Source organism: Piliocolobus tephrosceles, chromosome 1 (genome assembly GCF_002776525.5).
Source record: "Piliocolobus tephrosceles isolate RC106 chromosome 1, ASM277652v3, whole genome shotgun sequence".
Classification (NCBI taxonomy): domain Eukaryota; kingdom Metazoa; phylum Chordata; class Mammalia; order Primates; family Cercopithecidae; genus Piliocolobus; species Piliocolobus tephrosceles.
In genome coordinates, this window is record NC_045434.1 from 38,148,068 (window position 1) to 38,171,366 (window position 23,299).

At 42.0% G+C, this 23,299-nt stretch overlaps 1 protein-coding gene across 3 annotated transcripts in view; it reads left to right on the plus strand.

Moving 5' to 3' along the window:
* Positions 1-23,299, plus strand: part of CACNA1E (calcium voltage-gated channel subunit alpha1 E) — a 335,424-nt gene that overhangs the window by 77,404 nt on the left and 234,721 nt on the right. For all 3 annotated transcript variants that reach the window (XM_023203509.2, XM_023203510.2, XM_023203511.2), the window contains exons 4-5: positions 21,045-21,148; positions 22,508-22,660. In XM_023203509.2, the coding sequence (XP_023059277.2) occupies positions 21,045-21,148; positions 22,508-22,660 (257 nt within the window). The remainder of the gene's footprint in view (positions 1-21,044; positions 21,149-22,507; positions 22,661-23,299) is intronic.

Here is a 23,299-nt window from a genome sequence, read left to right on the forward strand (position 1 = left end):
TGTTAGTTTATAGCCTTTCCTAGAGTTCACACAGAATTTTTAGTACTTTCTCTCCCTCCCCTTTTTGTAACTGTGTCAGAGAAGGTGAGATCAGCAGGCTGTGAACATCCTGCAGTGTGGGAATGGGGAGCTGAGGCGTGGGTCTCTGACTCCTTGGCCCTGGGAGAAGGGATTTTGGTGCGAGCTGGGGGAGTGTTTGGGTGTCATCTTGGGGAGCATGTTGGGGAGTGTGTGGGATCAACATTCCCACCACCTTCCTCCCTGTCACCTGGGTGCTGGCTTCTGGAAGGCTCAGCCCTGCAGGTCCCTAGCAGGACTTTTCTGGCTGTGTTGTACAAAGTACCTGATTATGAGATTGCTTGGAAGGGCATGGGGAGGAGCCAGTGACAGACGTGGTGGGATCCATAGAAAGGGCTGCTGTGGAGCCTCTGCGTGTTACTCAGGAGCACCTACGGAGTTTTCTGTACAGCCTTTGTTTTGCCCTCTGGAAAATGCCACCAGGAGCTCTAACGTTACTGTGATCACCCTTTGCCGTTCAGTGCCTGCCTCCATTCCTTCTGACAGCTTTAGCTATTTGAACAGTCCTCTTGCTGACAGCTGTGTGGAGCAGGCATGTCCTGTTGGCATGCTAAGTACTCACACTCTGGGAAGATACAGATAATGAACTTCCTTTTCACCCCAGTGATTGCCTCTGAGTTCAGAACCCTGTGCCCTTGCATCAGGCTGTGGCTAAGCCTCCAACTTGCTTTGCTCCCTTGGCCCAGCATCTCTCCCCTTCCTGTCTACTTTCCCAACCACTGCTGGGAGACCTTCCTAAAGCATAGCTTTGCTCACTTATCCCCTGGGCAAAAACCATCCACGGGTCTCAGTGCTCATGAGAGGAGGGGGCAGAGCTGGCTTGGTGGCACTCTGTGGGGAAAGGACTCTGGTTATGTTAAGAAAGTGAGATTGCTGCCAAAAGGCCTCTGGGCCTGCTGTGACCAGGGTTCCAGGCCTTGAGTGAGATTCAGACCGTCCCACTTTTAAGTTCAGCTCTGGCCAGACTGCCTCTGCAGTGTTTTTGAAATGGGCACTACCTTGCAATTGTCCAGAATAACTAGGGTTTGATCTAAAGAGTGAGTTACAGGGAGATGAGAGAAGGAGTGAAGACATAGACCTGGAGAAGAGAATAATTCCAGGAGCAAATGACATTTGTCTTGGAATACTTGAAGGACAATCTTGAAGCTACACTAAGAGAAGGTTACTTTTTGTAGCTCCAAGTTCAGGGATGGGCTGTGCTGCCCTCACTGCAAGAGTACATGTAGATACTGGGATGAGCTTCGCCCAGGAACACTGTGTTCCTGGAGTTTCGGCTTGATGTTTTCTAAGATCATATCCAACTTGAAGTTTATCAGTTCACCCTTTCCTTCCACATACATTTACTGAGTACCTACTACATGCCAAGCACCTTAGTTTGTATTATACTGGAAAGGTAGCACAGGCTTTGCCCTAAGAGAACTCAGTCTATTAGGGAAAAACAGATAAGAAAATTGAATTGTGAGATAGAAGATTGAGGGAAAGGGTGGTTTGGGAACTCTTCCTGAAGCAAGTGCATGCTGAACAGTGTTGAGGAGGAACAGTTTAAACCTAGCCAAGGCGAGGTGTGTGCGAAAGCCCTGCAGTGTGAAAGCTGGGCACCTGCAGGAAACCGAAAGTAGTTCAGGTGACTGGGGGGTGGCATGTGGAGGTGTGGCAAGAGGCTGGAAGACAAGGTGGAAGCCAGATCATGACATTAGTCTAAAGTCAGCATGGAAGGATTGGAGGATTTTAAATGGGAAACTACAAGCCAGACTTGGGTTTTAGAAAGATCACTCTGGTAATGGTCTGGAGAGAAGAATGTGGGAGGAAGGGGCAGGGAGGCAGAGAGAAACCAGTAGGTATTCTTGTGAAAAATTATGAGGACGTTGGCAGTAGAGATAGAGAAATGAAGCTATTAACAGAGAAGAAGCTATAGAGTTCATACAAGACGGTCTTTTGGGAAAGACAGAAGAGGTGACATTTAAGTTGAGACCTGGAGGATGAGAAGAAAACAGCCATGTGAAGATGTGAGACCAAGAGAGCTCCAAACAGGAGGACTAGCGAAGCCCTTGAAACAATTAAGCCTGGAACATTCAAGAAACACAGAAGGCTGTTGTGCCCAGATCACAGAGATCAGTGGAGACAGCCTGAATCTTGCAAGGCTTGGGAATTCCTGGGAAAGGTTTGGGCTATTACTGCAAGTGTAGTGAGAAGCTAGGGAGCTTTAAGCAAGTTGGTCTGACTTACACCCTAGAAATTTCACTCTACTGTGTAAAGAATGGATTGCACAGAATATGTGCAGGCTCCTTGTAGGGAGCTATTGGAGAGTGGAAATGCCCAGCAGGGTACCAGGTATGCATGGAGAGATGTCTGTCCTGGAGATAGACTGGGAGTCATTTGCATCCAAGTGATAGTTGGACACTTGGTTTCAGTGAGGGCTTTTAGGGAGTGAGTGTGGATTGAAAATAAAAGTGGGGAAAAGCAAGTATGAAACGGTAGGAATCGTGGCTTTCAAAGGGAAGTGGAGGAAGAGGAGTAGCCAAAGGAGAAAAGGATAACTCAGAAGGAAAGGGAGGACTTTCAAGGAGAGGGTACTAAATACTACAGAATTATGAAGTGCTGCAATACAATACCGCCAAGTACATATTGAATTTGGAGACCTACAGGCCGCTGATGTCCTGTAATGAGTCATTTTCACGTAGTGAGGAGGACAGCAGCCAGGTGCAGCAGGCTGGGTAGGTAGAGGGTACAAATGGGCACCAGTTTCAGAAGCTGGACAGGGAAATGAGGAGGCTGGGGAGGGACCACAGAGATACAGGGAACAGCTGTGTCAGCAGAGAGCACACAAAAAGTTGAGAGAACAGGAGAGGGGGTCCTCACAGAGCTGCTGAAGGAATGGGATGCAGAGCATCGAGGTTCCTCTGCAATGTGAGAAAAAAGATCACCACTTCTTTCAGGAGACTTCAGTCCACATTGGTATTAGAAAGTTTTGATTGTTTAAAATAAGGATCTCAGTGATTATGGAAGAGCTATTTTTTTCCTTTATTTGTTGACCTTTAGTCATTTTAGAAATCTAGCAATCAGAACATGTACTACAGCTCTTAATATGAATGTAAACTCACCATCCAGCCTACCTAGACAGGGTCACTAAGAGTCACTTTTATGAAGAGCTCTCAATATTTTTGCCAACTTTAGAAGGTTAGGGAGATAGTGCAAACAACCTTGCTTTGTTTACTTATTTATTTATTTATTTTTCTGATTATAGAGAGTATATTTCCATTGGGAAAAAAAATCAAGAAAATACAGATAAGCATAAAGAAAATACAGATAACTTGTAATGCCACTACCTAAAGACAATCCCTGTTACCATTTTGGTATATTTCCTTCTAGTCTTTTTTCATTTTGGATGTATTTTACACTGTTGAATTAATATTTTAGATAAAATATTTTTCCTTTAAAGTTATACCGCTTTTGCTCTTAAGACTATATGATGCCTTTTCCATTGTATTAAAAGTTCTGTAGAAATAACATTTAATAGCATTTAAAAGGCTGTGTAATATTCCATTGAGTGCGCCATACTTTACTCAACCATTCTCCTATTGTTAAAACACTAAGGACTTCCTGTGGAAAACCAGTATGGCAGTCCCTCAACAAATTAAACATAATATGATTAACCATATAAACCAATTAAACCATAAAAATTAAACCATATGATTCAGCAGTTCCACTTCTGGGTATGTTCCCAAATGAATTGAAAGCAGGGACTTGAACAGACTTGTACACCCATGTTCATAGCAGCATTATTCACAATAACCAGAAGGTGGAAGCAATCCAAGTGTTCACTGATGGAGGAATGGATAAACAAAATGTGATCTGTACATACAGTGGAACAGTATTCAGCGTTAAAAACGAAGGTAGGCCTGACACATGCTATAGCATGGATGAACCTTGGAAACATGATGCCAAGTGAAATAAGCCAGGCACAAAAGGACAAATATTATGTGATTCCACTCATATCAGGTACTTAGAGTGGTCAGATTCATAGGCAGAAAGCAGAAGATGGTTGCCAGGGGCTGGCAGGAGGGGAGAGTTGTTGTTTAATGGTATAGAATTTCAGTTGGGGCAGATGAAAAAGCTCTGGAGATGGGTGGTAGTGATGGTTGTACAACAATGTGAATGTTCTTAATGCCACAGAACTCTACACTAAAAATGGTTTAAAATGGCAAATTTCATGTTATGTATAGTTTACCACAATTAAAAATCTTAATACTGATTTTTTTTGAAGTTGGGTTTATTGGAGTATAATTTGCATTTAGCAAAATCCATCCTTTTTAGATATACAACTCTGTGTTTTGACAAATGTATATAGTTGGCTAACTACTACCGTAGATATAGAATATTTCTGTCACCCCCCAAATTCCTTCCAGCCTCTTTCTAGTTAATCTTTTCTCTTCATCCCCAGCCTCTAGTAACTGCTGATTGTTTTTTGTTCTTGTAGTTTTGCCTTTTCTAGAATGTCATAAATGGGATGAGGAGTCTACAGCCTTTTTGACTTGTTGCACTTTGCATAATGCTTTTGAGATTCATCCATGTTGCTGCATATATCCATAGTTCATTTCTCTTTATTTCTGCCTAGTATTCAGTTGTATGGATGATCACAATTTGTTTATTTAACAATCAAGGGACATTTCAGTTGTTTTCAGTTTGGGGCAATTATGAATGTAGCTGTGATAAATAACTATTCATTGCTGCATCAAATGGTAAGTATATGTATAACTCTATAAGGAGCTGCCAAACTGTTTTCCGAAATGGGTGTATTATTTTGCATTCCCGTCAGCGGTATATGAGAGTTACAGTTGCTCCACGTTCTAAGCAGCATATTATCAGGCTTTTTATTGTTTTGGTTTGCTTTGTTTTTAGCCTTCTAATAAGTGTGAAGTAATAACTATTGTGGTTTTAATTTGCATTTCTCTGATGATTAATAATGTCCCATCTTTTCATGTGCTTATTTACCCTCCTCATCTCTCATTGCTGAAGGGACTGTTCAGTTCTTTTGGCCATTTTTTAGTTAGGTTGCTTGTTTTATTATTTAGTTGTAGATGATTTTGAACTTTTTTACTATTATAGGTAATGCTTCAATGAACAACGTTGTATGTGAAAATATTGCCCTCACTTTGGGTGTGTACTTACAATAATTTCCTAAAGCTACTAGGTCAAAGAGAGTGAACATCTTCACCGTCCTTATATGCCCGTAGTTCAACAGCTCTTCAAAACCATGGCACCAATTCACTGTCCTAGTGGTGGTAGTTTAATAGGTATGACAGGCCATTGTGTTGTCTTAATTGGAATTTGTTTGATTATAATGCAACAACTTTTTTTCATATAATTATTGAACAGTCTGTGTTTCTTTTGTGAGTCATCTATCCCTTGCCTTTTTTGATGCTGGATTGACATAGAAATTTGCCATGGCTGTATCTCTACAGGGTTAGTTCTAGAGTATGTGGTGCTCCATGCCAGGATCAGCATTTTACAGTATTTTCATAAAATCTTAACTTGGTCTTAGCCTCGTTTCTTTCATTTTCAGAGGTCATGAGTTAATTTGCATAGCTGGCAAGGTAAAAATAACTTCAGAGTTGAAGAGAAAGATTTTTGCCCTCAAGTTAAACTTGGACACTGGGTGTCAGCACTTCTGTGAGAGGCAGACATCTCTCTGTTGTTCCTAATAAATAGAAAAAGGTGTTCTTTTAAATTCCTCTCTGAGAAAATGGCCATGCCACTTAGTTTCCCTGTTGTGAGAGTAACCTCTTGATTCCTCTAACAACTCAGCATTTTATGTGTTCACAATGGAAGTACAATTAAGAGCACTTACTTCGTGCTTGAATATCTCTATCAAATATATTTGGGCAACAAACAGTTCCTGTATATAGGCACAATTCTTTTTAATTATTAAAATTGCTTATATTTTATTGTACTCCAAATAGATGGTATGGGATGTGATATGACTCAGAAGTACTAGAATGAATTTTGACTTAATAACTCTAAAATAAAAAGCATTTTGTTTTCTCTGACAAATAGCTCTCATTCATTTTGAGGATCGACAGTTGATATTTTATAAAACTTTATGGTTGCCTCTTCATCAAGCACTGTAATTGTAGGTTTGTCTTCTATGCAAGTATGGGGAATTGTCTGGGTATTTTCTTTTAAATGCTTGTCATCCTAGGAGGTGGGTGGCATATGCCTGTCATGCAAATCAATTTTTCAGGCATCATAGGCAGAACTAGAAAAGTAGAACAATGGAAAAATATATATTTTTGTCTAAAATTTACAGATCTGTGATTTGTCTGAAAGAGTTATTTGAGGTTTTTATATATTCAAACAGATTCCTTAAACCAGATATTTCCCAGACTGCCCAAAAAAGGGCCCCTGTACCCCAATACCACACAACACTATGAAAAAGTAGAGTTTTATTGCCTGGGTTTCTCTTTTCCTCATACTTTGAAAGATCTCTTTGGACAGCTTTCCATTCAGTGTTAACCCACACTTGTCAGTGTTTGATGTCATGAGAAGAAGACTCTGGCTTGCTCAAGGATCATGAATGAGTAAATTTTTCAGTCTTCCGGAAGGGAAAAAGGAAGCATCATTTCAATATCTTAGGGATTAAGACACTTGCTAAGATGACATCAAGAAAAAAGCTTACACACTCTCTAATTGGTATACTGGCTCCATGCCAGGTACATGGTTTTGGGTTTTTCCTTGTTTTTCATGTACAAGGATACCTCAGAGAATGGTTGTTTGACTCCAGACCACTGCAATAAAACAAGTATCTCAAGAAAGTCACATGAATTCTTTGGTTTTCCAGTGCACATAAGAGTTATGTTTACACTGTAGTGTAACTTATACATATAGTGTAGTCTGTTAAGTGTGCAATAGCGTTATGTGAAAAACAATGTACATATCTTAAAAATACTTTATTGCTAAGAAATGCTCATGATCATCTAAGCCTTCAGCGAGCTGTAATCTTTTTGATCCTGGTAGATCTTACCTGGATGTTAATAGCTGCTGACAGATCAGGGTGCTGGTTGCTAAAGGATGGAGTGGCTGTGGAAATTTCTTAAAATAAGACAAGAACAAACTTTGCTATATCCGTTGACTCTTCCTGTCATGAAATATTTTTCTGTTGCTTGTGATACTGGTTTATAGCATTTGTCTCACAGTAGAATTTCTTTCAAAATTGGAGTCAGTCCTCTCAAACTCTGCTGCTGCTTTATCAACTAATTTCATGTAATATTATAAATCCTTTGTTGTCATTTTAACAATGTTCACAGCATCTTCATCAGGAGTAGATTTTGTCTCAAGAAACTACTTTCTTTGCTCATTCATAAGAAGCAATTCCTACTGTGAAAGTTTTATGAGATTGCAGCAATTCAGTCACATCTTCAGGCTCCACTTCTGATTCTAGTTCTCTTGCTATTCCTGCCACATCTTTAGTTACTTCCTCCACTGAAGTCTTCAACTCCCCAAAGTCATACATAAGAGTTGGAGTCAACTTCTTCCAAATTCTTGTTTATGTTGGTCTTTTGACCTCTTCCTATGAATCATGAATGTTCTTAATGGCGTGCAGAATGGTGAGTCCTTTCCAGAAGGTTGCCAGTTGACTGTGACCAGATTCATCAGAGGAATCACGAACTATGGCAGGTGTAGTCCTCTGAGATGTTATTTCTTAAATAGTATGACTTGAAAGTCGAAATTACTTCTTGATCCATGGACTGCAGAGTGGATATTGTGTTAGCAGGTATGAAAACCACATTAATCTTTGTTTCCATCAGCGCTCTTGGTACACTGTCAATGAGCTGTAATATTTTGAAAGGAATCTTTTTTTTTTTTTATTTTTTTCTGAGCAGGTCTCAACAGTGGGCTTAAAATATTCGGGAAACCATGCTGTAAAGAGATGTGCTGTCACCTAGGCTTTGTTGTTCCATTTATAGAGCACAGGCAGAGTAGATTTAGCATAATTTTTAACGGCCCTAGGATTTTTGGAATGGTCAGTGAGCATTGGCATCACCTTAAGTCACTGGGTGCATTTACCCATAAGAAGAAAGTTCAGCCTGTCCTTTGAGGCTCTTATAAGTCTGGCCATGCCAGTTATACCATCTTTCACTTTGGTTTCTTATCTAGATGGTATTAGCTAAATAGAATAGGCAAGTGGGTTATTGTGAGTGACAGAAAACTAACTTGGACTAGTTTGAGCAAGGAGGGGCTATTCAGGGAAATGACGTTTCACAGAACTGCCACACTGCAGGCAGAATTAGAAAATAGGCCTTGGGAACTGCAGGAATAGGGCTCCAGGTCCACCAGAATTCCTTTCTCTTTTCATTCCCTCTTGGCCCTGTAAGGTTGGCTTTATTCTTCTTTCTCACTGTAGCCAGTTTTCTTCTGGAAGAGAAAACATGGATAGCAACAGCTCTTGAGCCTTTTAGCTTATGGCTTCAGCTGCTTCAGAAAAGATCAACCAAACTGTTGGTCCTAACTTCAAATATCCAGGGAAGGAACTTCCTGCCCCTGATCCTGTTAACTGTGGCCATCAGTGTCATGTAAGAGCATTGTAATTTTTGGAAAGACCTTAGGGATGAAGTATTGTTGTCAGAGGAAGAGGAGGGACTGGTAGTAAAAACAATAGGTGTACATTCTTTGTGGGCAGTGTTGGATTACATAGCTAATCATGGAACTTGGATACTGGAGTTCTTTAGTGCATCTTGTAACAAGGCCACTTTTGGGGGTGTGGCTCCCACATGGATAATTAGCTGGATCCTGGTCTTCAGCTGTGTCCTGCTCTATCCCTGACTAGCCATCTCACAACTGCTTGTTCCTGGTCCTGGGGGGTACCTGCGGAGAGAAAGTGTGTGGGTGGTAGATCAATAGAAATCCCTCACCACTACTAGAAAAACAACTCAAGGAACATGTATTTATGTGGATGATTTCTTATAATGTGGGATTTCCCTCTTCAGCAGTTTTCCGTTGCCAACTCTCTGAAGCACAGTTTTGGTAACATTCATATGATGCTGCAATCATAGGACACCATAAAGCTCTGCAGAGAGGCAACTCTGGTTGTCTTAGAGAATGTATTTGTCAAATATATGTGCCTTTGGGATATATTACTAGCTGTTAGCCATTATCTTTCGTAGCTTTTGAAAGCACTCCAAATTTGGAATCTAAATTTCTGGGTTTGAGTCTCAGCTTGATCATGTATTATCTCAGTGACCCGGGGATAGCTAGTTTCTCTCTCTGAACCTTAATTCTCAAACTTATAAAATTGGGATAGTAGTACCTGTATGGAATAGGGCTATGTAAACTGTAAAACAGCAATAAGAAATTTTTCTTTTTCTTTTTGTCATCATCACCTGGGCCTGAATGAGAGAGTTTTTCTCCATCTCTTGGTATTTCTCCTAGCTGTCTGAGTGCATAATCAGGGACTTTCTCAGAAAAGAGAAGGAAACCCAGGACCATTGGTAGGAACTTGACCTTTGTTTCTATTATACTGAGGTTAAGCAAACAAAACTCTTTATTTCTGTATTCTTCATCTGGCATCCTTTGGGGGAACCTCTTCTTGAGGGTAAGGTGAGATGAAGGCTCCCTTTGGAGACATGTTGGGGCCAAGCTTCATGCTCTGAGGAGGTGTTTCAAGAAGAAAGCAGAAAGAGGAGCTCTGTGTGTTTTCTCCTAGTGAGAATAGGGACTAATGTGAAACATATGCTGTTGCCTTTAATCAGGCTATTAAGCATTTCTCAGTTTTGAAGGAACCTCTATCTGAGAGGTTCCCCTATAGCAGTGGTTCTCAACTAGGGGTGATTTTTGCTTCCCAGAGGACTTTTGACAATATCTGGAGACATTGTTGGTTGTCATTGCTGGGTGAGGTGGGAGGGGGTTGGCAGGAGGGGTTGCCACTGGTATCTAGTGGTTAGAGGCCAGGGATGCTGCTAAATATACTACTACCGTGCATAAGGCAGCTCCCCACCACCAATTGTCTGTCCCGAAACATCAGTACAACCTCTTCTTCTTAGTGTGGCGGTTTTGATTGTTGAGCTTTCTTTTGGTGGGGAAGGAAAGAGAGGAATTTTAGGCCATGATTTTTATTCTCATCAAAAGGCATATATTGAGACCACTTCATACCTACTAGGATTTTTCTGAAATTTAATTAGGAATGCCATTTTAAATTCCAGAAGGGGTTGTCTTACTTTTGTTAAATACAGTACTCTTTATTCCCTCCTAGAAATGGCACAGATCTTTCTTGGAGAAGGCAAGGTGACTCTACTCCCCTTCTAATCCTCTTAAGAAATATCAGGGCTTCTTAGCTGTTATATATTGTCTGTGGTCTTAGAAGAAAGTCCGTGCTCAGTTTGGCCATAAATTAACTCAGAGCCATATGTACTGAGCAATATACACTACCAAGCCATAAAACAAACAAACAAATGGACAACAACAAAAGAAACTCCAAACCAACCAACCAGTCAAAAACAAATCAGAGACAGGTCACTGCCCCATGACAGTTTTGAAGCGTGTGTGAAAGGGCCGGTGGGGGAGGGGGAGAGAGAGAGAGAGAGAGAAAGCTTTAAGACTGTCCATTCTGGAGGGCAGCAAGATGTTGTTTCTTCAGGTAGCATAAGAAGGAACAGATTCTCTTCTGGAACGCTGTGTTTGTGGTTCTTGGAAAAGCACAGCAAAAGCTTTCGAGGCAAACTTTCGTCATTCTGGGATAACATCAAGAAGCTGCATGGTGCTATTAAAGCAGCCATTCATATTGGTCTGCCTTGTGTTCTGCAGAGGTCAGTTTTTCAAACTGTGGATCAGCTCCATTGGAGGGTCATGAAATTAATTTAGTTGATTAAAACCAGCGTTAACCTTAACTAAGGAAGAATTGAAGAGAAAATATGACTACATCACACAAATAGAGTATTACTTTATGAAACATTATGTAATTTTATGTATGTATATATATACATCCTGGCTTATGATGTAAAATATATTGCTTAATGTTGGCTATGATCAAAAAAGCTTGAAAATCACCACTTTATATGCTTTTACCTTTGTTCTAGAACGTAGGTCAATTGAAGCCTAAGTGTATTTTCTGTTCTAACTCAGGGGCCTGAGTTTCATTACCTGTTTACCTGCTCATTCCTAAACCAGTCACTACCCAGGACGGTGGATGATTTGCTTACACGAATCTAGATTCACCCGCAGGGGAGTCTGGAGAGCTGCCTGGCCTCCCCAGGGTGCATGGTGTTGGGGAAGGCTGCTGCAGAGAAGGCAGCCAGGAGCAGCCGCCCCAGGAATGGCCTATGGGGCTGGAGAAAGTGGCATTAGTTAAGGTACAAAGACCAAGGTAAACACCCAGTTATAGCAACTGGGGCTGGGGCTTGGGGAGAAGGTAAAAGTCCAATGGTTAATCAGGAAAATTATTTTGAGCTCAGAGTAACAGTGTGGTTAACCTGGTGTTCCAACGCCAAATTTAAGCCTGGAGTTCTTTGAACACTGCCAGGCTTGGTCCAAAACCTTAATAGAGCCTAAAAAGTTTTCCTTCTGTGACATTTCCCAGTCTCTCCAGACTCTATTTTTCATTCATTCATTCATTCATTCATTCATTCATTCATTCATTCATTCATTTATTTTTGAGACAGTCTCACTCGGCTGCCCAGGCTGGGGTGCAGTGGCGTGATTACCATTCACTGCAGCCTCTATCTCCTGGGGTTGAGTGATTCTCCCACCTCAGCCTCCCAAGTAGCAGGGGCTACCAACACATGCCACCATGCCCAGCTTATTTTTATTTATTTTTGTATAGAGAGTTGTAGAGATAGGTTCTCACCATGTTGTCCAGGCTGGCCTTGAACTCCTGGGCCCAAGCAATTCCTCCAACTTGGCCTCCATAAGTGCTGGGATTACAGGCGTGAGCCACTGTGCCTGGCCCGCTTTGGACTCCTTACTGTCTACTCTCCCCTGATTCATTAGGTTTCAGTCACACCAACCTTATTTTAGTTTTTCAGATATGGTTGTTTCCTTTGTGCCTCAAGACCTTCTGTGCAGGCCTTTTTCTGCATCTGGGGTGCTCTTCCCACATTGTTTCCTCTGACCTACTCCAGCTTCACCTTTGAGCTCACCTGCCACTTCCACAGTGAAGCTTCCTTCCCTGACCTTCCACTTACCATAATTGAGACCTATTTAATGTATGTCTCTTTCATTAAGTATTGCGAGGTCAGCCATGATCACCATCTTGTTCTCTACTGTAATGCCAGGGCCTGTTGGTGGCACATGGTCAGTAAGTATCTTGATTGTAGAGTGAGTCCTAGGCTCTGGGATGGAGCTAAGCCTGATGCCATCAAGGGGTCCCAGCAGTGTAGGTGGGGAGGAAGAGGCAGCTTGCAGACATCCGGGCTGGGCTTGACATCTTTTATACCTTTCCCACCCTCATCCTCTTCCCTGAAATATATTTTGGTCAGGTTGATTTTCTTTGGCTTATCTGTATGTGAACAGTTTAATACACAGGGACTTTTTAAAGAATAAAATGAAGTAAAGTCTCCAGAAATTGATTCCCAAATGAAATCACACTTCTAGTAATTTATTTAAAAGAAATGGAGAGTAAAACATCATGTGTAATTCAGTAGATTTTTGATAGATCATAATTACTTACACATGTGGCTACACCCACTTCAATTTGGATATCCAGTTATTAGGTGTCATGGGCCCAGTCACAGCTCCATGGATGCATCTGTGGATGAGTCCAACTAATCTACTGCAATTGGAAATGTATCAACACCCACTTCTCCTTGAGTGAAGGACATTTCTAGAGCATTACTGTTGTATATTGTTCCAGAAGGAGCCATAGTGTGTGGAAATGTGAAAGATGGTTTCTGCCATCAAGGAGCAGGTTTTGAACTGAGTTGCGAGGATCTGACTCATTAGCGGTCAGACCCATGTTCTAAGATATAAGAACTGTATGTAATTGGGAGTTAAACATAGAGCAGCTCTCTGGATGTTGAGAGGAAGGGAGATTGGTGTAAGCTACAAAGGCATAGCACCATCAGGGTAGGTGTTGGCTCACAGAGTTAGAGCCAGGAAGGGTCTGAGAGGTCCCTTTATCTGGTCATTTCATTTTATAGATAAGAAAACTGATATATTATTTCTCTTTTTCCTCTGCAACACCTGATTATTTTCTGTGGGCCAAACTGTAGTAGACATTTTTTTTTTTTAAAGTTTTTCTTCATTCAGCTTCCTCAGTGGCCCCTGCTTTCCCTTTTGGGAGAATCTCATTTTGTGTGTTCCTGGGGGGAGTCTTGCTCACCTTGGAAGTGGTGGGGGATTTGGGTACAGGGGGACTTAAGCTTGACCACGTGCTTCTTTTGACTTTACTCTTAAGCTGATGATGCTGCAACACTAAGACAGTTGATGTTTATATTCATACCAATAGCCACGGTGGCCTAAGAATCAGATTTCCCAGAATCTCTGACTTTTGCCAAGTGTATTAGTTTCCTATAGCTGCTGTAACAAATGACCACAAATTTAGTGGCTTAAAGCAACACACGTGTATTTTCTTACAGTTCTGGAAGACAGAAGTCTAAAATCACTTTCACTAGGCTAAAATCCAGGGTCATGCTTCCCATCTCTCCTCCCTGGAGGCTTTAGGAGAGAGAGTTCATTTCTTTGCCTCTCCCAGCTTCTAGAGCTTCATTCTTGTGTTCTTTGGCCCTTCCTCCATCTTCAGAGACAGATGGAGAATAACTCACTTCTGTCCTTACATTGCCTTCTCTCTCTGTAGTCAATCTTCTGCCTTTTTCTTATAAGGGCACCTGTGATTGTGCCTCGGGTCCACCTGGATAATCCAGGCTATTCTTTCCACCACCAGATCCTTAATCCCATCTGCAAAGTCCCTTACTCCATAACAGGCAACAATCACAGATTTCTCGGTTAGGACCTGGATATCCCTGCCCCAACAAGGTTTCTGCTTTCCTTTTTTCCCAACCTGGTCTTCCAATATCCCCTCAATTCTGTGAATTCCTGGTATCTTCTCAGTATACGTTTTTGGAGGGATGGAGCTGATGGGTCTGCAGTTTAAGGCAGTTAAAATCTGTTTCTGTTGTTTATGACCAGGAAACTCCATGGTAAATCAGTGCTACGTGCAGAACTTTATAAGCATTATTTTTTTTAATCCTTGTTTTAACTTTCTTAGGAAGGCACTATCCCTTTTTTCCAGGTAAGAAAACTGTAGCTCAGTGTGGCAATTGCAAAAGGCCTGACAGCTAGTATAGGTGATGGATCTGGGATTTGAAACTAGCCAGTGTGACCGGAGAGTGTGTGCCTTACCCCTTTCTCAGAATCCTAGGTCAACTAGCTTTTGGTTGTAGACCTTTTCCAAGGAGGAAGTAGAATGTCATCTGGGCCATGAGGTCTGAATCAAATTGTTTAGGCAGGGGAGAGAAAGCAAAGGAGAAGCATTCCAGGTAGGAGGGAGGCTGGAGAGTGAGAAGTGAATCCAAGAGATTTAAAGGAAGGGATATGACAGGTAAAGTGGAATGACAGATAAAGGAATCAACCACTTATGGAATGTTTTTGAATAGACACAGCAACTCATTTATGTCAACTACCCATGGGAGTGATATTCTGACTCAACTTTGTGTTGGGAATTCAGCTTGTATTAAGTCCCTCGCTGCCTCCTCATGGCCTCCTCATCACATGGGCTGGTTAAACATCTCACATCCTTTGCTAGTGTTAGCCTTTTCTCACAGGTGCTGATGAAGAGCCTGTCTTTCAAAAACTTAAGGTTCTCCGTGGATATTGATGTGGGTAATTTCTGGAGCTTGGGAGACATCCTGGACCTAATGGTGAAAGACCTCTGGCTTGTGTCTCCTTTCAGAAGAGAACTTGGAAATTTTGTCTAGGGCTGGGGCAATGACTAAGAAGGGAGCTCTTCATCTGGTCTTTGCTGATCACTACTTAACTGTAACTGTCAGATTTAGCAAATAAAAATATAAGACATCCAGTTAAATTTGAATTTTAGATTTCAGATAAATAACGAATATTCCATGCATTATTTAAATATTGCACTAAAAAATATTTATCTGAAATTCGAACTTAACTGGGTGTCCTGCATTTTAGCTGGCAACCCTGAACCTATGACCACTGTTTCAGGGTATTTTCGGGCATGGATTTGCACAGTGGAATATGCCTGTGAAAAGAGATTATAGACCTGGATTGACAAGGAGGCTAGGAAAGAACTCCAAGGTCAAAGGGAATGCAAGGTTGGAGAATTCTTTGGGTGACTAATTTGGGGAGAGATGATTTGGTTCTTATTGCCCAGAGCATTACCTCTGTCTTCTGTTCTGTGTGCCACTGCAGTATGGCCACAACAGGAAAGACTTGTGCTGCGTCATCAGGATTGTATCAATCTCCATTCTCTTCCTGCTTGCTGACACCTAAAAGTAAAAACATTCAAGGTAGGGCTGAGCCATGATCTCTAACAGGAAATAGTTATTGAACTTGACTGTGTGCCGAACATGATACCTGTGCTGGTGGTGGTCAGAGGGCTGAGTGCACTCTCCAACTGTCCTCTGCTGTGGGAGCACAGTGGGCATTAAGCATCCCTCTGTGTACAAAGCTTTCCACCAGGCTGTGTGCCTATAGTGACAAAAGAAATGGAAAATACGCTTCTGCCCTTGAGGAGCACAGACATATGCCTCTTGGGACAGCGGAGACCTTAGGCTTTTATTAACTCAAAATTGGGGTTGTTCTCAGTGGCCCCACTCTGATTTTGTGGTGTGTGTGTGTGTGTGTCCATGTGTGTGTACAGAAATATTGCAGCAATCATCACCTGCCATTAAGCTGCTTTTGTACGTAATAATTAGGAGCCTAATTTGTACGTAATAATTAGGAGCCTAATAATTAGGAGCCTGCATGGAGCCTGGTCCTGAGAGAGAGACATGGCAAGTGATCTGTGGCACTTGGTGATTTGTGGCCTTAGAATGAAGGGAAGAATGCTCACTTGCCCGTTTGGGGACCAAAACTGTGACCTTGGTATTTTTTAGCAACACACTGGACTAAGGAACAGTGAATCTGCCCAGCGCCGGGCAAACATTGCACAGCGTAATGGCAGAGTGGGGAAAGGACTGGTTTTGACATCAGAAGAGAACTGACTTTAATTCCTGGTCTTGTCATTTATTAGCAATTTAATTTTTTCTAAGCTTTGGCTTGCTCTTTTATGAGATGGAGACAATAGCAATATGAGGAAAATTTTGAAGATTGAATGACATACCATTTGAAAATGCTAAGACAGCAAGCACCCTGCATTTGTCACTGTGGTGTTTCCCATTCTCATAGCACTTTGTAAATGACTCTGTTATAATGCTTCATGGTGTGTTATAATTATTTCTTTTATGTGTCTGTCTACTTCCACTAGACTGAGAGTCAAGGGCTGTTTTCTACTCTTTACTTTTCCAGTAGACTCCTGATTAAGCCCTGGTACTTACAAAGCCCATAGTTTTGCTTAGCTGTATGTACCTCAAAACTTAAGCTTTGCTGGGAGACAAGTCTTTAACTTCTGAGTTTCCATTCTTTCCTCTTTCTCTCTAGCTCTCTGACTGAGAACTGGGAAGATCCCACAGAACAGGATCTGTCCGGTCCTCAGTAAGAGTCTTTCAAGAATATTGCCATCTCAACACCAGTCAGAATGGTGATTATTAAAAAGTCAAGAAACAACAGATGCAGAGAAATAGGAATGCTTTTACACTGTTGGTGGGAATGTAAATTAATTCAACCATTGTGGAAGACAATGTGGTGATTCCTCAAAGATCTAGAACCAGAAATACCATTTGACCCAGCAATCCCATTATTGGGTATATACCCAAAGGAATACATATCATTCTATTATCAAGATACATGCACACATATGTTCATTGCAGCACTATTCGCAAAAGCAAAGATGTGGAATCAACCCAAATGCCCATCAATGATAGACTGGATAAAGAAGATGTGGTACATATACACCATGGAATACTATGCAACCAAAAAAAGGAATGAGATCATGTCCTTTGCAGGGACATGGATGGAACTGGAAGCCATTATCCTCAGCAAACTAACACAAGAACAGAAAACCAAACACTGCACTTTCTTACTCATAAGTGGGAGCTGAATGATGAGAACATGTGGACACAGGGAGGGGAGCAACACACACTGGGGTCTCTCAGGGGTATGGGGTGGGGAGAGGGGGAGGGAGAGCATCAGGAGAAATAACTAATGCATGCTGGGCTTAATACCTAGGTCATGGATTGATAGGTGCAGCAAACCACCATGGCACACATTTACCTATGTAACAAACTGCACATGCTGCACATGTACCTTGGAACTTAAAATTTTAAAAAAAGAATATTAAAAGATCCTCATTAGACTCTTAAATGCTTGAGGATAGATTCCCAGTATTCTCCTATGTACTCAAACACATGTATGTTTGAATACTATCCCAGCTTGCTACCCTATTCTTCTCACAGTAAGTTCTAGGATTTCCTTGATGTTCTCTCCTTTTGACCTCTGTTTCAACAAATTTATTAATTTCATCAGTGCAATTCAGATTCAATTCATCAAGCCTTGACTGAGTGCCTCTTACTTGCCAGTCACTGGGCTAGGTTTTGGGGGTAGAGATGAGTAAAATGGTGCCTCCATTAGAGGTGTTTCAGATTTAGTGGGAGAGACAGATGAGAAAACAGAATTTCTCTAGGATGTGGTTAGGGCAGTGATGGAGGTGGACGCGTTACGGGAGCACAGAATAGGGCTCTTTTCCTTGATTGTCTTTTTGCTCTGAGAATCCCATTGTTGGCTGGGCGTGGTGGCTCACACCTGTAATTCCAGCACTTTGGGAGGCTGAGGTGGGCAGATCAAGAGATCAGGAGTTCGAGACCAGCCTGGACAGCATGGTGAAACCCTGTCTCTACTAAAAATACAAAAATCAGCCAGGTGTGGTGGCAGGTGCCTGTAATCCCAGCTACTTAGGAGGCTGAGGCAAGAGAATCGCTTGAACTCGGGAAGCGGAGGTTGCAGTGAGCCAAGATTGCACCATTGCACTCCAGCCTGGATGACAGAGCGAGACTCTGTCAAAAAAAAAAAAAAAAAAGGAATCCCATTGTCCCTGCTTTCTGACAGGTGAACAGGGGAGCCAGCTGTCAGTTCTGCCTCAAGGAGTACTGGAACAGTGGGAGTAAGGAAGCAGCCAGTGGCCAATGTGCATCAATTAAAGACCTAGTTGGTAGCCCTCCTGCACTGGAGGAGAGAAAAGAAAATTTTGAGGGCCAAGACGGCACGAGACCACAGGCTGCATGGCCCTGGCTGCAGTGTGATTTGGACAGTTTGGGGAGCAGGTAGTTTCAGCCAGGGACCAACTTGGTGACGTGTGCATACCTCATGGCTGGCTGTGTGAGACCCCTGCAACAAATGCCATCTTTTTCCTTCTCTCTTTGCTTTTGTTCTCTTTCCCATTTCTCTGACATTTGCGTCTTCCCCTGGTTCTTATTTATTTCCTTTCTTGTCTATAACCCTACATTTTCTTGTACTACTCACTCTTCTGTCATCTCATTCTTTCCCTCTACCATTTTCCCCCTCTACATTTGAGCCTTCCTTGCCTTTTAATTTTATCTTTCTGCCTGTATCACCATGTTCTGAAACATAACTGTTAAACTCAGGACTGGAGAGGAAATTTTCATTTCCAACAGGGCTGTTTATGATATGAAAAGAGTGTCTCATGTGTGTCTGAGTATCCTAGGAAACAGAAGTCTAATTTCTAACTCATATTCTGCATACTGTCTTTGAAAGACATCATCGTGAAAGGAGAGTCTCCCACCTGGGCAGCACAGGAGACTGTGCTGTGCACCTTACCTTTATTACAAGAACCAGGCAAACAGTGATCCCTTTTTTGTGTGTGGTTCTCTATCTCCCCACCTATCCTTTCTCTTTATCTCTCTCCTCTTTCTCTTTTTCTATTTCTGTCGTAGTTTTCACTTCTCTTTTCCATGTTTCTCCTTGTTCTTTTTTGTCTTTAGTCCTTCCCTACTTATTAGAAATTATATGACCACCTCCTTAATGTCTTTCCTTGGCCTTGGAAGATAGAGTCAAAAGGAGTGTGGAAGACTCCACTCCCCCAAGTACCCCTGTTTCTGACGATGGCATGGAATTGTGACTCAGGAGAGATGGGGAAGATTCAGAAACCTTGTCTAGCTCTTGAGATTCTTAATGTGTAGGATTTCTTTCTGCTTCTTATGTTTAGGTAGTATGAACGTAGACTCAGAATCTTAAAGCTGACAGGAATCTCTACTGGTTGTTTAACCTTTACCCTATGTAGGATCCCCCTTTACTTCCTAATGATGCTCTACAGACAACTCCCGGATACTTGGAGTCTGGGGAAGTGTGCCAGCACATGAAGCTGTCCGCTTGGCTGTTGGCAGCACTAATTATGTTGGTTACTGCTTGCGATTCTGTTGTCCGGGTCTGTATGATTTGTACCTAATGATTGTACATCTGCTTCTGAGGGCCATAGGGCATGCACTTTCCATACAGTTCTTTTTCTGAGATTGAAGATATGTCAAATATTGAAGGCACTTCAGGTACCTTCTTTAATACTTGAACTATTTCAAAGAGGTTCCACCAGAAATAAACAAAGCAAGCCATTCTTGCCACCCTTTGACTGTAGAGGAACCCAGTTTTCTGAATGCCTCATTTCCTGATGGTTCTGGGTAGCTGAGATTGTTCTGGAGGGATTATGAGGGAGAAACTTCCTTTCATTCTTCACAGAAAGAAGAATAAAATGAGCAAGTTTTAAATTAAGATTTTATTAATATTAGTAAGCTTTGCATTAACCACAATGTCTGTGTGTACATTACAGTTTATAGAACACTCTTAATATTAAATACCATATCATTTTATTTTTATAACTAGACCACAATACCCCCTCATTTTAGAGATGACAGAAGTGGGGTTCATCGAGGTTGATAGACTTGTGTCGAGTCACCCCATTCTCAACAGATTGAGTCAGACTTGAACTCAGTTCTTCTGCTCTTATTCTTCTGCTGTGTCCTTCATAAATACATATATGTCCTTGTCTCTCCAAAGTCCCTGCAATGTCATGAGATTATAGGAAATAAGTTGTCTCCTTGGTGTACACAATCTAATAGAATTATGGATTTGTGCATGTGTGTGTTTCTGGATATGGCTGTGGAACGTGGAAAAATAGAAACGATGAAATCCGATTAGGATCAGAGAGTGGTTTTGTGCAATTATAAAAATACTGATACTATGTGAAGACCATTGAAATTCTTCTCCAGTGTAATTGATGTGTTTCGTAAAAATTCTAAGTGTCCCAGCTACTCGGGAGGCTAAGGCAGGAGAATGGCATGAACCTGGGAGGCGGAGCTTGCAGCGAGCCGAGATCGCGCCAGTGCACTCCAGCCTGGGCAACAGAGCAAGACTCCATTAAAAAAAAAAAAAAAAATTCTAAGTGTCAAGGTAGAGATGAGTGAGTTACTCTTTTACTGCAGTTAATCCAGAGAAATTTCCTGAAGGAGATAGGCAGGGGAATCTAAGACAATTTTGAAATAAAAAATTACAAGGACCTGTTGGGTTGGAGAGAGGGGAAGGAGTTGAAACAGGGCAGAGTGGAGAAAGGGGACAAGGTTTGGGGACAGGAATGGGACAGATGTTGTGGACCTTGTGTTTTGCTTGGGATTTGGAACTAGGGTTCTGGTATGATGATAAGTTTTCCTTCTTTGCAAAGTGAAACCCAGATGGCTAAATTTAATTCCACTTGGAGCCACTGGTGATTCACCCAAGCTCAGGTGCACCCACATACAGCTGGCGTCAGCGCTGTGTGCTTTCCAGGCTAAGCTTGCCTCAGCCCCGCTTCCTGCATGGAACAAGAGGGGAAAGCCAGACTGGTAACCTCGACCCTTCTGTGTCTGTGTCTGCAGCATCCTGGCCACTGCGGGAACCCACTTCAACACTCACGTGGACCTGAGGACCCTCCGGGCTGTGCGTGTCCTGCGGCCCTTGAAGCTCGTGTCAGGGATACCTAGTGAGCATCTGCCATTCTTTCTGCTCTGCTAAGAACTTTCTTGATATGTCCCCAGCTGGATCCAGGTCTAAGGGAATTTGGGATAAAAAATATTCCTCCTGGGAGGAAGCCTCAGTGGTAATAAATAGTGGAGCTGGAGCAATCTGGCATAACATTTTACTTTAAATTTAACTTTCCGCAAATATAAAAGATAATAGAAAATCTTTACAGAAAAATGTGGAAAGTAAAGAAAACAACAAAAGAGAAAAGTGCTCTTTATCCTGTCACTCAGAAATCACTTCTGTTAAAATTTCAATATTTTTCATTTTCCCGTGTGCATTTTAATATAATTGAAATCATTATGTATATTGTAGTTTTATATGTTTTATATCCTGAAATAAGTAGTTTATTTTCCTAACCTTAAAAATTCTTGGCTGGGTGCAGTGGCTCACGCCTATAATCCCAGCTCTTGGGAGGCTGAGGTGGGTGGATTGCTTGAGTTCATGAGGAGTTTGAGACCAGCCTGGGCAATATGGTGAAACCCCATCTCCACAAAAAATAAAATAAATAAATAAATAAAAATTAGCCGAGCATGGTGGCTCATGCCTGTATCCCCAACACTTTGGGAGGCTGAGGTGGGAGGATAGCTTGAGTTCAGGAAGAGTTCAAGACCAGTCTGGGGAACATGGTGAAACCCCATCTCCACAAAAAATACAAAAAAGTAATAAAAATTAGCTGAGTATGGCGGCTCACTCCTATAGTCCTAGCTACTCAGGAAGCTGAGGTGGTAGGATCACTTGGGCCTGGGGGGCCGCAGTGAGCCAAGATGATGCCACTGCGCTCCAGCTTGGCGACAGACCAACACTCTGTCTCAAAGCAAAAATTTCTTATATGTGTTATGATTTATTTAGCCGTTTTTATGTTTTATGTTGCTGGATGACATAAAAAAATAAAAATAGGCTATTTCCAGTTTTTCTCCAACTATAAATGTGCTGCAACAAACACCTTTTTACTTAAATCTTTATTCAAATCTCTGAGTGTTTTCTTGGCTAGAATCCTAGAAGTACAATGTGTGGGTCAAAGGATATGTCGTTTTCTGAATAGTAGTTGTACTAATTGTGCTTCCCCAGTAGGGACTGAGAGAATTGGGTCTGAGATAGAGTGAATGGGAAGATTAACTTTGTCCCAGCTCTTGAAGGATTTACAGCCTAGCAGAGCTGGGCCTAATTTCCTTTAGGAAAGGTTCACATTCTAATAAATTTAATCTATCAGAGGCAGAAGGCAGCATGGATGAAACCAATGAGGGAATGAAACTAATCCTGCCCTGTCAGATGGTGCTGAGGGATGGCTGCATTGGTCATTCTCTGTCCTTCCTTCTAGGCCTGCAGATTGTTTTGAAGTCCATCATGAAGGCCATGGTACCGCTTCTGCAGATTGGCCTTCTACTCTTCTTTGCCATCCTGATGTTTGCTATTATTGGCTTGGAGTTCTACAGTGGGAAGTTACATCGAGCATGCTTCATGAACAATTCAGGTAGGGTCGTTCTTCTCCTTTTCCCTTCTCCCCTCTGTTAACTGGGGTAATTTCAGGGCACTTGGAGGCTCATTGGAAAAGTGTGTCCTATTTTGACCCTGGAATTAGAATCAGAAGCTTCTAGTCAGCAGCCTTTTGAGGCACAGCCAACTGAGACTAGAGACCCTGACTTGACATTAATATTGCAAGGCAAATACTTAGTTGGAAGATTTCAAATAGATGGTCTCGGCTCCCCTATCCCATAGTCAAGGGCCATAAGAATGAACTTCAAAAGCCATCTGTCTGAGCCAGGCATAGTAGCACACACCTGTAGTTCCAGCTACTCCCTGGAGGCTTAGGCAAGAGGATTGTTGAAGCCCAGGAGTTTGAGGCCAGCCTGGACAACTAGTGTCTCTCTGTCCCCATCTCTCTGTCTCTCTACAAAAAATAAAGTGCCACCTCTCTGAATATCTGAATCAATACCCCTTGACTCTTTATACAGCAGCCTCTGACTGAATAAATAAGTACTTTTTCTATAGTGGCCTCTCTGGCCCACAGGCCGGTGAGATGTAGGAGTGCAGAATCAGAGTTGGGTCCCTCCGGATCTGTGGAGACGTTTTCCCTTCATGATCCTTCTCACCATTTTCTTGCTCTCTGTTT